General features: G+C 43.5%; 1 protein-coding gene across 7 annotated transcripts in view; it reads left to right on the forward strand.

The window, feature by feature from the left end:
- LOC139581698 (UDP-N-acetylglucosamine--peptide N-acetylglucosaminyltransferase 110 kDa subunit-like) overlaps positions 1–16,835 on the forward strand; it is a 40,072-nt gene that overhangs the window by 12,091 nt on the left and 11,146 nt on the right. For 3 of the 7 annotated variants that reach the window (XM_071411729.1, XM_071411730.1, XM_071411735.1), the window contains exons 7-16: positions 3,102–3,312; positions 3,824–3,964; positions 6,245–6,345; positions 6,492–6,645; positions 6,898–6,999; positions 7,240–7,437; positions 7,988–8,146; positions 8,366–8,455; positions 8,669–8,794; positions 12,390–12,560. In XM_071411729.1, the coding sequence (XP_071267830.1) occupies positions 3,102–3,312; positions 3,824–3,964; positions 6,245–6,345; positions 6,492–6,645; positions 6,898–6,999; positions 7,240–7,437; positions 7,988–8,146; positions 8,366–8,455; positions 8,669–8,794; positions 12,390–12,560 (1,453 nt within the window). The remainder of the gene's footprint in view (positions 1–3,101; positions 3,313–3,823; positions 3,965–6,244; positions 6,346–6,491; positions 6,646–6,897; positions 7,000–7,239; positions 7,438–7,987; positions 8,147–8,365; positions 8,456–8,668; positions 8,795–12,389; positions 12,561–16,835) is intronic. The other 4 variants (XM_071411734.1, XM_071411736.1, XM_071411731.1 and 1 more) reach the window with 3 other exon arrangements.

The following is a 16,835-nucleotide window of genomic DNA, read 5'->3' on the forward strand; positions in this document are numbered from 1 at the left end:
TGTACATAATCTGACTTTCTGTAGTATTTAACCTTTTATTTACAGCTGGAATATATAACTTTTTTTGCATATTCACATAGAAATGTGAGTTATAGATCTGTCTTTCTCATTGAAAGCAAATCCAAGATGTAGAACTGTTCTATATGCACTATTTCTATTATTCTCGTACTTTCGGTTTTGTACACTAGCTGAAAATGCAATATTTTTGGTTATGGAAAATAAACTCGGGAAAAAAAGAAACGTCCCTTTTTCAGGACCCTGTCTTTCAAAGATAATTAATAAAAATCCAAATAACTTCACAGATCTTCATTGTAAATGGTTTAACATTGTTTCCCATGCTTGTTCAATGAACCATAAACAATTAATGAACATGCACCTGTGGAACGGTCGTTAAGACACTAACAGTTTACAGACGGTAGGGAATTAAGGTCACAATTATGAAAACTTAGGACACTAAAGAGGTCTTTCTACTGACTCTGAAAACACCAAAAGAAAGATGCCCAGGGTCCCTGCTCATCTGCATGAACATGCCTTAGGCATGCTGCAAGGAAGCATGATGACTGCAGATGTGGCCAGGGCAATAAATTGCAATGTCCGTACTGTGAGACGCCTAAGACAGCTCTACAGGGAGACAGGACGGACAGCTGATCGTCCTCGCAGTGGCAGACCATGTGTAACAACACCTGTACAGGATCGGTACATCCGAACATCACACCTGCGGGACAGGTACAGGGTGGCAACAACTGCCAAGTTACACCAGGAATGCACAACCCCTCCATCAGTGCTCAGACTGTCCGCAATAGGCTGAGAGAGGCTGGACTGAGGGCTTGCAGGCCTGTTGTAAGGCAGGTCTTCACCAGACTTCACCGGCAACAACGTCACCTATGGGCACAATGCCACCATCGCTGGACCAGACAGGACTGGCAAAAAGTGCTCTTCACTAAACTCTCCTGGGAAGATATATTGGAATATTGGTTGGAATATTGCTGCAGGGACTTGCTTCCATTCAGCCTCGCGCATTAGTGAGGTTGGGCACTGATTTTGGCCGAACAGGCCTAGCTTGCAGCCTGCGTTCCAATTCATCTCAAAGGTGTAAGATGGGGTTGAGGTCAGGGCTCTGTCCAGGCCAGTCAAGTTCTTCCACACCGATCTCAACAAACCAGTTCTGTATGGACCTCGCTTTGTTCAGAGGCATTGTCATGCTGAAACAGGAAAGAGCCTCCTTCTCCAAACTGTTGCCACAAAGTAGAAAGCACAGAATCATCTAGAATGTAATTGTATGCTGTAGTGTTAAGATCTCCCTTCACTGGAACTAAGGGCCCGAACCATGAAAAACCATGAGCTTTACACCACTCCAGCTGACACTTGGCATTGCGTATGGTGATCTTCCATGAAAACTGAATTCATTAAGTTCCCGACAACAGTTCTTGTGCTGGCGTTGCTTCCAGAGGCAGTTTGGAACTCGGTAGTGAGTGTTGCAACCAAGGACAGATTTATTTTTTATGCGCTACAGGCTTCTGCACTCAGCGTTCCCGTTCTGTGAGCTTGTGTGGAGTACCACGTCGGGGCTGAGCCATAGTTGCTCCTAGACGTTTCCACTTCACAATAGGAGCACTTACAGTTGACTGGGACAGCTCTAGCAGAGCTGAAATTTGACTGACTTGTTGGAAAGCTGGCATCCTATGACGGTGCCACGTGGCAAGGGAGACTTGTTGATGAAAGTTGGCCATCAAGTGTCTTAATGACGTGGAATAAAAATCTCCGGCGACCCCGAAAAGCAGCCCCTGGAAGGAAAAGGGGCAGCGTTTGACCAGGTATTTCAAAACTGGTGAACAATGAGTCGACACCTCCACCACGCTCTAGTCAGCACACCAGTTGTCCAAGTGGCAAAAGCCCCTCCTCAATTTCTCCCACTGTCCTGTCGACACGGTGAATGGAGAAATCCATCGAGTTTAGGGCTGACCCCATTTAGTCGATGGGTCAGTTTGTTTGGTTGATAGGCTGTATAAACCACATTGGCTAGCATGGCCTGTCTGCAAGGAACTTGGAACGTTGTATCAACTATTAACTTGGGTCCGGCCTGAAGTTCTGGATAGCAAACTTGCTAATTGTATAAAATATTCTCGGCTCTGTTTCCCAGTGAGCTCCGGACAGACCTGGCTGGAAGCTCTGCAAGGGATTTAAAAAAAGTAATCCGGTAGGCTTGTTTTACAACGTTTCTATAGGATCAGAGCATTACTTCTTTCTTTTAATGCTGCGTCTTTATTGAAAGAGAGCTGTAAAGATTTTTCAAATAAGCTACATTGAGATACTATTATTTTTTTTCATGGTTAGGCTCGAGTCATTTGTGTTATTTTAATCACAGTGTGCTTAAAGCATCAGATGAGCTCAGTAGCCTACATATTGTTGATTTTAATTAAACACAGGTTGTGTCTTTATTGGGACAAATAAATGTTTTAACAAACCATTGAACGAAAGAACAAACAACTAGTTTTTTTTGGGGGGGGGGGTGACAGCCCAAATCGAGTTGAATAGCCATGAGGGGGTATCTTGCCCAAGAGCCATCTTTCAGAAAAGCAGTTTTCAGTTTTGGGAGTCCCGTTGGTAGCAAATCTGTGATCGGACGTTATCTTTTTATCAAGTGACTAGTAGAATGGAGAGACGAGATGGCCGGTTCTCCCTTCACCTTAATCTCTCCATGACCACCCCCCCCCCTTACCTCTAATGTTGCCGTTTCCTCTTGGGTAGCCTGAATTTGGTCGGAATAACATGAAGAGTCCAGGGCAGATAAGTTGAAGCCGGAAATTGCGGTAACTGCCGATCTGATGTTCAAAAGTTGTCAGTTTGTAAGAAATGATAGCGAATACATTTAGAGAAAATAAAGTACAAAAGAATCTCGAAGTTGGCAAACCGGAGGCCATCCAGTACAGCGCCATCTTAGCAAAGACTAATTTTACTACAGCTCAGTAGCACTAGTGCCACACTATACTCTCCTCTGCAGAGCGGTGGTGGGCTACCGCTGAGTCCTCAGCCTTTAGTAGTATTTGCCTTAATTGTTACCAGTAGTTTACCCACCCTTCTCTCTTCTTCCAACCATTCAGAGCGGTGGCTGGCTACCTGCGTGCCCTCAGCCTGAGCCCCAACCACGCAGTCGTCCACGGCAACCTGGCGTGCGTCTACTACGAGCAGGGTCTTATCGACCTGGCCATCGACACGTACCGCCGTGCCATCGAGCTGCAGCCCCACTTCCCCGACGCCTACTGTAACCTGGCCAACGCCCTCAAGGAGAAGGGCAATGTAAGGAAGAACACGGTGTGTGTGTGTGTCCACGCAGTGAGCAACTGCTCCGTTATTCTGCATCCCTACTCCCAGTGTGTGAGGCATGGCTGTCCCAGCAGGCCGCAGCAGGTCACTGTGCCCTGTGCATGCCATGTCTTCCTTGACCCAGTTTACTAGATGACAGGGGTCAGAGATCAGACTGGGTGTGGTTAGATGGATATGCATGACACACTGATCTTCATGATTGTTGTGAGGCCATCCCTTTCACCACTACTCTAGACAAAGATTATTTTGGGATGCTTAAATGTCCTCTGTTCAACTACAAATAGATGTAGATTGATATGGGTTCCAGCTGTCCGTTAGCTGTTGCTGTTGTCTCTGTTCTGCCTCTCTGTTGGCCGCCTCTGGGCCTTGGCGTCAGTCTGTTGGGGTTTCCCTTTTCTGTATGAAAATCTGAGTGTTTGTGTGTGGGGTGTCTGTGAATGTATCTGGCTGTGTGTGTGTGTGGTTTAACCATGTGTGGTTTGAACCCCGCCTCTCCCAGGTGTCCGAAGCTGAGGAGTGTTACAACACGGCCCTGCGGCTGTGTCCCACTCACGCAGACTCTCTCAACAACCTGGCCAACATCAAGAGGGAGCAGGGCAACATCGAGGACGCCGTCCAGCTCTACAGGAAAGCCCTAGAGGTGAGATAGTTAACTATATGGCAGAATGCTCATAGAAAGCATTGACGGTAGCATTGAAAAGTATTTTACCTGGCATGATAGGTTAAAGGAAGGCTGTTTATAAGCCCTTGTTTTTCCCCCCACAATCTTAATCACGTCAGCTCAGTGTTCTCTTTCTAAGGAAGTGTCATTTCATGAATCTGGTGGTGACTAAACCTTTTCGGGGGAGGGGGGGGGGGGTTATTTCCAGAGTTTGCAGCGGGCCCACTCTAACCTGGCCAGTGTCCTGTTGTAGTATGTATTTTAACCTATAGGTGTCCAATCACTCTGCCCAGAGTGGGTGAAAACGTGCTTTGGCGATCATTTCGCCTCCTTATATTTTAATGTACATTTTACCAAGACAAATATGATTTATTCATGTTCTGAATCGTTCAGTGGGGGCCTTTCTCTAACATTTAACATGCTATGTAAAGAGTTGGATTTCGTAACGTAATACATCCGGTAATATGCACCGAGCTCTGACAGAGCGGCGCAGGTTTCTCGCCTCGACTTTTGAGGATTTTCCATTTTGCTCGTCGTCCAAGGTGTTTCCGCAGGTTGCAAAAAGCTACATTTAGCATGACACGAGCAGAGTTATATGTAAAAAGCTACATTTAGCATGACACGAGCAGAGTTATATGTAAAAAGCTACATTTAGCATGACACGAGCAGAGTTATATGTAAAAAGCTACATTTAGCATGACACGAGCAGAGTTATATGTAAAAAGCTACATTTAGCATGACACGAGCAGAGTTATATGTAAAAAGCTACATTTAGCATGACACGAGCAGAGTTATATGTAAAAAGCTACATTTAGCATGACACGAGCAGAGTTATATGTAAAAAGCTACATTTAGCATGACACGAGCAGAGTTATATGTAAAAAGCTACATTTAGCATGACACGAGCAGAGTTATATGTAAAAAGCTACATTTAGCATGACACGAGCAGAGTTATATGTAAAAAGCTACATTTAGCAAGACACGAGCAGAGTTATATGTAAAAAGCTACATTTAGCATGACACGAGCAGAGTTATATGTAAAAAGCTACATTTAGCATGACACGAGCAGAGTTATATGTAAAAAGCTACATTTAGCATGACACGAGCAGAGTTATATGTAAAAAGCTACATTTAGCATGACACGAGCAGAGTTATATGTAAAAAGCTACATTTAGCATGACACGAGCAGAGTTATATGTAAAACGCTACATTTAGCATGACACGAGCAGAGTTATATGTAAAAAGCTACATTTAGCATGACACGAGCAGAGTTATATGTAAAACGCTACATTTAGCATGACACGAGCAGAGTTATATGTAAAACGCTACATTTAGCATGACACGAGCAGAGTTATATGTAAAAAGCTACATTTAGCATGACACGAGCAGAGTTATATGTAAAAAGCTACATTTAGCATGACACGAGCAGAGTTATATGTAAAACGCTACATTTAGCATGACACGAGCAGAGTTATATGTAAAAAGCTACATTTAGCATGACACAAGCAGAGTTATATGTAAAAAGCTACATTTAGCATGACACGAGCAGAGTTATATGTAAAACGCTACATTTAGCATGACACGAGCAGAGTTATATGTAAAAAGCTACATTTAGCATGACACGAGCAGAGTTATATGTAAAAAGCTACATTTAGCATGACACGAGCAGAGTTATATGTAAAAAGCTACATTTAGCATGACACGAGCAGAGTTATATGTAAAAAGCTTGGTATACGCCCAGTGCTCCGTTGACACTTCACATCATATGCTTGTTTTTTTGAGACCTCTTACTAAAATATGAAAATACTACATGTCTCAGTCGATGTCATCTAGCCTCTATTGATTTGATGTCCTGCGGATTTGGAGAAGGGGACGAGTTCAACGGTGAGCTGTTAGGTAGCCTGAATTCTACACATAATTCAGCCTATCTGACACGATGCAATTTTCCAGATTTATATTTTATTACTACTATTTCTCTGGCCTCCATTGATTTAGTCGTTCTGATTCTGGCCATCCTACAAGAGTGAACACGCCAATAACTTTAGAATGGATCATGGTTAGAGACCTGATGTTTGGAACATGGGTTTTAATATGTTAATATCGTAGATAATCCTCTATCTTACCCAGTGGTCAAATTATGCACTTTTTGATTGGACACCCTATAACCTGTGTGTGTGTTGGTGTTTGCAGCAGCCCACTCTAACCTGGCCCGTGTTCTGTTGTAATATGTATTTTAACGTGTGGTTGTGTTGTCTTCAGGTGTTTCCAGAGTTTGCAGCGGCCCACTCTAACCTGGCCAGCGTTCTGCAGCAGCAGGGGAAACTCCAGGAGGCCCTCATGCACTACAAGGAGGCCATCAGGTCCGTAGACAGACGCCTCCCTCCGACTCTCCCTCTTATCTCAATCAGTTGTGGTTTGACAATCGACAGAGACACAACTTTTAGGGATGTTGTTTCAAGGTTCTAGTTGATTTGCGTCCTACTGAATTGTTTCTGTCTCTCTGTAGAATCAGCCCTACGTTTGCTGATGCCTACTCCAACATGGGCAACACTCTGAAGGAGATGCAGGATGTCCAGGGAGCTCTACAGTGTTACACCAGAGCCATCCAGATCAACCCTGCCTTCGCTGATGCTCACTCTAACCTGGCCTCCATTCACAAGGTGACTTTCATCTGCCATCTTTGTTCTAACCCCCAATTCTAAATCAACTCCTATCAGACCTACAGAAGTGCAGTGAAGTAGACTTTAGCGTTGGCATCACTCCTCTTCTGTCACTGATATTCCGCAGGACAAAATTGGTCTGCAATTCGTTTTTTAATGAATGGAAATATTAAAATGCATGTATTTATAAAGGAAGTTGTCCTATGATTGCATTATTGTAACGATATGTTGTCTCTCCCCCCCCCCCCCCAGGACTCTGGTAACATCCCAGAAGCCATTGCTTCATACCGTACAGCCCTGAAACTGAAGCCTGACTTCCCTGATGCCTACTGTAACCTAGCACACTGCTTGCAGGTACACACACACACTAGTCTCCTATGTCAAGTTACTGCAGATACACTTGAGGCCAAATCCTGATTTGGGACTCAACTGTAACTTGAGTATAAGTCATGTATTGATGTGAGCCATTGCGAGAGATAAACCAAGTAATGCTCGAGTTACTGCTCTTTGATTGACATTTCTCTGAGTTTCCACTTCAGACTGCCTCACTTCTCACACCTCACCACTTAGACAGCAGTCCTCTCCTCTCCCCAGATTGTGTGCGACTGGACAGACTATGATGATCGTATGAAGAAGCTGGTGAGCATCGTGGCTGACCAGTTGGATAAGAACCGGCTGCCCTCGGTGCACCCCCACCACAGCATGCTGTACCCCCTCTCTCACGGCTTCCGCAAGGCCATCGCCGAGAGGCACGGCAACCTCTGTCTGGACAAGGTACAGGCCCTCATCAAAGCAAGTACAGTATTGACCTTTTATTCAGGGGAAAGTTAGGCTGGGATGCTTGCATGGTGAAGGGTAAACGGTAAGGTGGGATGTCTTGGAAGTTATTTTAAGGAAACTTAGGCCCGTAGTCTTTTATTTAGTTGAAAATAAACAGTAAAAAGCAGCCTTAGATAGCAGAAGGTGGTTGGCTTGCTTGCAGGGTGAAGAGGTTGGTTCAGTCAGATTGGTTAGGGTCGGGTGGTTAGTTGGATGTTAAGGTCAGGTTCAGGCTAGTTGTAACTGAAACCAGATCCCTCGTCCATTACACAATCTACCTTGTCAAGTTGGACCACCTGAAAGGAGTTAGGGTTTATGGTCATTGTCTGACAGGCTATGATGTTCCAATGTCCATACTAGCAATCATTCTATGTAGTATGCTAGAATAGAGACTTGGACTAGGTTTCAAATGGCACCCTTTTCATTACATAGAGCTTTTGGTTAAAAGTAGTTCACTATATAGGGAATAGGAATCCATTTGGGATGCATCCTGGTTAGTCTAACCCCCCCCCCCCGCCCACAGATCAATGCGCTCCACAAGCCGGCCTTTGAGTACCCCAAGGACCTGAAGGCCAGCGCGGGTCGTCTGAGGGTGGGATATGTCAGCTCTGACTTCGGGAACCACCCCACCTCTCACCTCATGCAGTCCATCCCCGGCATGCACAACTCTGAGAAGTTTGAGGTGAGGGTTTCTTACTGTTGTGTGACATTATCACTAGACTGGCAACAACCCATGATTTAAAATGAACTGATGTTTGCTTACTTGGATTAGATTTTTCAGTTAAACCAATGTTTTTTTTGACGTAACTGAATAAATAATGGATAAAAGTGAGGTGTTATAGTGACCAAACATTACTTGAAATGTGTTGGTTGTAACATGGTTATAACATCCTCTCCCCAGGTGTTCTGCTATGCCCTGAGCCCAGATGACAACACCAACTTTAGGGTTAAAGTAGTGGCCGAGGCCCATCACTTCACTGACCTCTCACAGGTGGGTAAACTCAGATTGAGAACTGAATCGAAGTACTTTAGAAGTAGCTTCCTTTTCTCTGTCCTCAGCCACATCCAGCACTTCAGAGTAAAGATCGAAATCCTCTCCCTTCCCCCTCCTCCTGTCTCTCCCTCCCTTCCCCCTCCTCCTGTCTCTCCCTCCCTTCCCCCTCCTCCTGTCTCTCCCTCCATCTCCACTCCTCCCCTCTGTCAGCTCCCGTGTAACGGTAAGGCAGCAGACAGGATCCATCAGGATGGACTCCACATCCTGGTCAATATGAACGGCTATACCAAAGGAGCCCGCAACGAGCTGTTTGCCCTGCGCCCCGCTCCCATCCAGGTGAGATAATCAGGCTTTATTTAGCCGTGTTCATTTCGATACTGAACAACAATATAAACACATCATGTGAAGTGTTTGTGCCATGTTTCAGGAGCTGTATTTAATTAAGGTCATACCAACGATCCTTTTGCTATTTGATTATGACTTTTAAATACCCCTTGAAGTATAAAACAAATTGTATTCGGCCTTACTGCTATTTGACCATACAAACGCATAGAATAACAGAATGAATTGTATGCTGTAGCGTTAAGATTCACTTCACTGTAACTAAGGGGCCTAGTCCAAACCATGAAAAACAGCCCCAGACCATAATCCAACTTTAGTTGGCGCTATGCATTGGGGCAGGTAGCGTTCTCCTGACATCCGCCAACCCCAGGTTCGTCCGTCAGACGGTGAAGTGTGATTCATCACTCTACAGACAGCGTTTACGCTGCTCCTGAGTCCAATTGCCGCGAGCTGTACACCACTCCAGCCAACGCTTGGCGTTGCGCATGGTGATCTTAGGCCATGGAAACCAATTTCATGAAGCTCCCGATGAACAGTTCCTGTGCTGACGTTGCTTCCAGAGGCAGTTTGGAACTCGGTAGTGAGTGTTGCAACCGAGGACAGACGATATTTACGCGCTACGGGCTTCAGCACTCGGCGTTACCGTTCTGTGAGCGTGTGTGTTCTACCACTTCGCTGCTGAGCCGTAGTTGCACCTAGACTTTCCCACTTCACAATAACAACACTTACAGTTGACCGGAGCAGCTCTAGCAGGGCAGAAATGTGACTGACTTGTTGGAAAGGTGGCATCCTATGACTGTGCCATGTTGAAAATCACTGAGCTCTTCAGTAAGGCCGTTCTACTGCCAAAGCTTGTCTATGGAGATTGCATGGCTGTGCTTGATTTTTTAAAAACATTTTATTTATATATATATATATATATATATATATATATATATATATATATATATATATATATATATATATATACACACACAGTTGAAGTCGGAAGTTTACATACACCTTCGCCAAATACATTTAAACTCAGTTTTTCATAATTCCTGACATTTAATCCTAGTAAAAATTCCCTGTTTTAGGTCAGTTAGGATTACCACTTTATTTTAAGAATGTGAAATGTCAGAATAATAGTAGAGAGAATGATTTATTTCAGCTTATGTCTTTCATCACATTCCCAGTGGGTCAGAAGTTTACATACACTCAATTAGTATTTGGTAGCATTGCCTTTAAATTGTTTAACTTGGGTCAAACGTTTCGGGTAGCCTTCCACAAGCTTCCCACAATAAGTTGGGTGAATTTTGGCCCATTCCTCCTGACAGAGCTGGTGTAACTGAGTCAGGTTTATAGGCCTCCTTGCTCACACACGCTTTTTCAGTTCTGCCCATACATTTTCTATAGGATTGAGGTCAGGGCTTTGTGATGGCCACTCCAATACCTTGACTTTGTTGTCCTTAAGCCATTTTGCCACAACTTTGGAAGTATGCTTGGGGTCATTGTCCATTTGGAAGACCCATTTGCAACCAAGCTTTAACTTCCTGACTGATGTCTTGAGATGTTGCTTCAATATATCCACATAATTTTCCTCCCCATGATGCCATCTATTTTGTGAAGGGCACCAGTCCCTCCTGCAGCAAAGCACCCACACAACATGATGCTGCCACCCCCGTGCTTCACGGTTGGGATGGTGTTCCTCGGCTTGCAAGCTTCCCCCTTTTTCCTCCAAACATAACGATGGTCATTATGGCTAAACAGTTCTATTTTTGTTTCATCAGACCAGAGGACATTTCTCCAAAAAGTACGATCTTTATCCTCATGTGCAGTTGCAAACCGTAGTCTGGCTTTTTTATGGCGGTTTTGGGAGCAGTGGCGTCTTCCTTGCTGAGCGGCCTTTCAGGTTATGTCAATATAGGACTCATTTTACTGTGGATATATATACTTTTGTACCTCTTTCCTCCAGTATCTTCGCAAGGTCCTTTGCTGTTGTTCAGGGATTGATTTGCACTTTTCGCACCAAAGTACATTCATCTCTAGGAGACAGAACGCGTCTCCTTCCTGAGCGGTATGATGGCTGCGTGGTCCCATGGTGTTTATACTTGCGTACTATTGTTTGTACAGATGAACGTGGTACCTTCAGGCGTTTGGAAATTGCTCCCAAGGATGAAGCAGACTTGTGGAGGTCTACAATTTATTTTCTCAGATTCTGATTTCTTTTGATTTTCCCATGATGTCAAGCAAAGAGGCACTAAGTTTGAAGGTAGGCCTTGAAATACATCCACAGGTACACCTCCAATTGACTCAAAGGATGTCAATTAGCCTATCAGAAGCTTCTAAAGCCATGACATCATTTTCTGGAATTTTCCAAGCTGTTTAAAGGCCCAGTCAACTTTGTGTATGTAAACTTCTGACCCACTGGTATTGTGATACAGTGAATTATAAGTGGAAAAAATCTGTCTGTAAACAATTGTTGGAAAAATTACCTGTGTCATGCATAAAGTAGATGTCCTAACCGACTTGCCAAAACTATAGTTTGTTAACAAGAAATTTGTGGAGTGGTTGAAAAACGAGTTTTAATGACTTCAACCTAAGTGTATGTAAACTTCTGACTTCAACTGTATTTATACACCTGCCATCAACAGGTGTGGCTGAAATAACCGAATCCACTAATTTGAAGGGGTGTCCACGCATTTGTGTGAGTTGCACCCCCTTTTTCAGATCCCTTAATTCGTCAGGGTATGAACTCTACAAGATGTCAAATAAATTCCACAGGGGTTCTGGCCCATGTTGACTCTAATGTTTCCCACAGTTGTCAAGTTGGCTGGATGTCTTTGGGGTGATGGCCCATTCTTGACACACACGGGAAACTGTTGAGTGTGGAAAAACCCAGCAGCGTTGCAGTTCTTGACATACTCAAACCGGTGCGCCTGCCATACCCTGTTCAAAGGCTCTTTTGTCTTTCCCATTCGCCCTCTGAATGGCACACACAATCCATGTCTCAAGGCTTTAAAATCATTCTTTAACCTGTCTCCTCCCCTTCATCTACACTGATTTGAAGTCGATTTAACAAGTGACGTCAATAATGGATCATACGATTCACCTAGTCACTCTGTCATGGAAAGAGCAGGTGTTCCTAATGTTTTGTACACTATGCTTTAATTGAAACAAAATAGGCCTAGAAGAAAGGCTAATATTTTAACCCAATCTTCTTTTTTTGCTCACAAAAGTAATTAAAGAAGATCTAACTGCATTTTTCCATGAAACTGATTGAGATCAAATGATTGGCAGGCATTCAGTTTGGACATTTCATCGTTAACACATGAAGAATTATAATTTACGATTGACAGCGTTGGCCTATTTGGAAATTAGTTAAGCCTTACTTGGTGTTTTGAGGGTATTTTAAAAAAATATCACATTTTCTTGAGACAATATATTTGGGCGTAGGCCTATTCTACAATGATATCCAGTACATCTGTCATTAAACTTTGAATTATTATTTTTTTAAGTGCGCTCCCTCATCAAACAAAAGTCACTACACCACAGCCGGGATATAATGTCCAAATAAAGTTCACTGTGCCAACTGTTCTCTCCTCCTCAGTGTATGTGGCTGGGCTACCCGGGGACCAGCGGAGCTCCCTTCATGGACTACATTGTGTCAGACAAGGAGACGTCCCCCTTCGAGGTGGCAGAGCAGTACTCTGAGAAACTAGCCTATATGCCACACACCTTCTTCATTGGAGACCACGCTAACATGTTCCCCCACCTCAAGGTGAGATTCCTGTTTATCAAGTCAATTAAAAGTTTGTTGAGTGGCTTGATTTGAACGTTATTATGTTGCTAATGTGTAGTGATAGGTCAAATTTGTAAGCTCTCACATAATATACAGGGAATTGTTGATTTTGCCAAACAAATTGCAATCAGGGAATCCTGGAGGGACTGTTTTGTTCTCTTGCCATGTTTCCTGTGAATGAATGAATTTTATTTTCGTGTCAAATCGCCAGTTGGCAACATATCCCTTATGGGATTAGTTGTCACTCAAACATTACAATATTTCACTATGGTAATTAAAATGATAATTCTTCTTCCAGTGTTCTATGCATTGCGCATCGCATAGAGTGGGGGGGGGGGGGGGAATCTATGCATAGTAAATTACTTCCCTAGAGCAATAAAATAATATGCATATATACATAAAGGTTACTTTTTCCTGTATATGTTTTTCTGAGTCAAAGGTCAAGTTTCAGCATCAAGGATATCACTCCAGTGAATTTAAATATAAAGGTGTAGTAATTGGTTGAGAGCAAGCTGCCTGGCTCAATACTAGGCCCTTTATTGTTCACTATTTACATTTAATAATGTTGGTTTGTACCTTTTTAATAATACATGGGACTGTGCAGGTGAGTTATTTATTCCCCTTCAGTGCAGCAGACCATTTAAAACCTCTTAGATGTAGTGCTTCTGTTACCGGTTCCGACTGTTAATTTTGCTTAAATCGATCTGTGGACGCCGTAGATCAGAATGGCCTGCATTGAATGATAGCCCTGTTTCCCACGGACAGTTAAAAAAATAAATATATATATATTTATTTATTTTTTTGTATAAAAAAAAAAGAGCTTGTGACGTAGGATGTGAAATCTGAAACCACTTGAAGCTGGGATGTCCCTCCTACCGTTTCATTCGCTCTTCCGACTGTCCATTAGCTCCTGGCTCAACCCTACATCGCAGCCACTGACAAAGCACATTCCTGCAATCGTTACATCGTAGAGCATTCATGTAAAAAATAATGAATAGAACAAAACACTTTCTGTTTATCATAGACGGATGAATATGAGATGAATGGCGAGTTCCTGGCGTTCACAGCTCAGGAAGTAAAGCTAGAGCCCTGGGACGTTCACAGCGATGGGGGCAGACGTTTTGATCAAGAGACCTTAAGAAAATATGCACGTTCATACAAATATGTACTTTACAGTTATAAGGAAGGTGAAATCGTATAATTAGTCGTTTTATAATTTGATTATGCTTTTATTTAGAAAGCATATAAATCATTTCAAACCTTATTCATACATTATTGTTGAATAGGAAATCCATCATAAAATATTTCATTTTCATATTTGTAACTGTGTACTTGAGCTTGTCTTCAAGCGACTACACCTCAGCAATTTTATAGTTATTTTTATCAGACAGGTGAGATTTTAACTTAAGTATGCAGCATTAATTGTTATTGTTTATGGCCTTCTCATGATAATTAGCTTTGGGCATTATGTGGATTACATTTAACTGGTTAAAGACCTTCAGCTTGGCTTTGATTCAAATCATAAATTGCTCACCAATCTTAAATGAGTGCTAAATGGTGATAAAACCACGTCTCGTAGACTTGACCCTGAAGATCTGCACCTTGAACTCCCTCAGGTTTTTCAATGTGCGTTTTAAAAAGACTTAACTAAGAACAGGTACGTATTTTACAATCAGGAGAAATGTCTGTATTCATTCGATGGATTCTCACTGGGCTGTGATACAATTTGTACACCACAAATGTGTAATTAGATTATTTCATTTTTACATTAGTAGAGCAGCAGTATACCATGTCGCAATCACTAAGGTTTTGGCTATGTTGCCCACTTCGCTAAAGTTATTCATGAATATAATTGAGCTTAGGGGCAATGAACCACAGGATTGGGCCTCTATCTGAATCCACATTGAGTCTTGTCTGTTTGTGATCCATGCAAGACATCATCCGCGTAGAGTGAAATCTTGTGCTGAAGGCCACCTGCAGAAACACCCATATAATACTTGGATTGCTCCTTATCAAATCCGCCCCCAACAGGGGCTACAGCGAGCATCCTTGTCTTGTGCCACGTTCCAAAGGGAATCTATCAGAATTCAGACCGTTAGTAGTCACCATGGCATTTTGGATGAGAATATAGGGACTTAATCCATTTAATAAAGTTTGGGCCCATATTGAACTTTTCTAAGACTAAGAACAAAACGTTGCACTCCATCCTGTCGAACACCTTCTCAACATCCAGTGACGACAGCAGGACAGTGGTCTTCTGTGCGTTTAACTTGATCTATAATATAAAAAAAGATGGTGAATGAAGAGTATCTGTCTCTAATAAAATCTGTTTGATCCGCTTTTATTACTTTGAGAAGAAGTGTTTTCGTCTTTTGGCGAGCAATTTGGTAGTTATTTTATAGTCGGAATGGGCCGGAAGGACGAGCAGGATAGAGGGTCCTTGTCTTTTATAGCAACACTGTAATGAGGGCTGTGAACATAGTCTGGGAGAGCGCCCATTTTAACAACACTGTAATAGTCTGGGAGAGCGCCCATTTTAACAACACTGTAATAGTCTGGGAGAGCGCCCGTTTTAACAACACTGTAATAGTCTGGGAGAGTGCCCGTTTTAACAACACTGTAATAGTCTGGGAGAGCGCCCGTTTTAACAACACTGTAATCGTCTGGGAGAGCGCCCGTTTTAACAACACTGTAATCGTCTGGGAGAGCGCCCGTTTTAACAACACTGTAATCGTCTGGGAGAGCGCCCGTTTTAACAACACTGTAATAGTCTGGGAGAGCGCCCGTTTTAACAACACTGTAATAGTCTGGGAGAGCGCCCGTTTTAACAACACTGTAATAGTCTGGGAGAGCGCCCGTTTTAACAACACTGTAATCGTCTGGGAGAGCGCCCGTTTTAACAACACTGTAATAGTCTGGGAGAGCGCCCGTTTTAACAACACTGTAATAGTCTGGGAGAGCGCCCGTTTTAACAACACTGTAATAGTCTGGGAGAGCGCCCGTTTTAACAACACTGTAATAGTCTGGGAGAGCGCCCGTTTTAACAACACTGTAATCGTCTGGGAGAGCGCCCGTTTTAACAACACTGTAATCGTCTGGGAGAGCGCCCGTTTTAACAACACTGTAATAGTCTGGGAGAGCGCCCGTTTTAACAACACTGTAATAGTCTGGGAGAGCGCCCGTTTTAACAACACTGTAATAGTCTGGGAGAGCGCCCGTTTTAACAACACTGTAATCGTCTGGGAGAGCGCCCGTTTTAACAACACTGTAATAGTCTGGGAGAGCGCCCGTTTTAACAACACTGTAATAGTCTGGGAGAGCGCCCGTTTTAACAACACTGTAATAGTCTGGGAGAGCGCCCGTTTTAACAACACTGTAATAGTCTGGGAGAGCGCCCGTTTTAACAACACTGTAATAGTCTGGGAGAGCGCCCGTTTTAACAACACTGTAATCGTCTGGGAGAGCGCCCGTTTTAACAACACTGTAATCGTCTGGGAGAGCGCCCGTTTTAACAACACTGTAATCGTCTGGGAGAGCGCCCGTTTTAACAACACTGTAATCGTCTGGGAGAGCGCCCGTTTTAACAACACTGTAATCGTCTGGGAGAGCGCCCGTTTTAACAACACTGTAATCGTCTGGGAGAGCGCCCGTTTTAACAACACTGTAATAGTCTGGGAGAGCGCCCGTTTTAACAACACTGTAATAGTCTGGGAGAGCGCCCGTTTTAACAACACTGTAATAGTCTGGGAGAGCGCCCGTTTTAACAACACTGTAATCGTCTGGGAGAGCGCCCGTTTTAACAACACTGTAATAGTCTGGGAGAGCGCCCGTTTTAACAACACTGTAATAGTCTGGGAGAGCGCCCGTTTTAACAACACTGTAATAGTCTGGGAGAGCGCCCGTTTTAACAACACTGTAATAGTCTGGGAGAGCGCCCGTTTTAACAACACTGTAATCGTCTGGGAGAGCGCCCGTTTTAACAACACTGTAATCGTCTGGGAGAGCGCCCGTTTTAACAACACTGTAATAGTCTGGGAGAGCGCCCGTTTTAACAACACTGTAATAGTCTGGGAGAGCGCCCGTTTTAACAACACTGTAATAGTCTGGGAGAGCGCCCGTTTTAACAACACTGTAATCGTCTGGGAGAGCGCCCGTTTTAACAACACTGTAATAGTCTGGGAGAGCGCCCGTTTTAACAACACTGTAATAGTCTGGGAGAGCGCCCGTTTTAACAACACTGTAATAGTCTGGGAG

The sequence above is a fragment of the Salvelinus alpinus genome, chromosome 7, assembly GCF_045679555.1.
Source record: "Salvelinus alpinus chromosome 7, SLU_Salpinus.1, whole genome shotgun sequence".
NCBI lineage: Eukaryota > Metazoa > Chordata > Actinopteri > Salmoniformes > Salmonidae > Salvelinus > Salvelinus alpinus.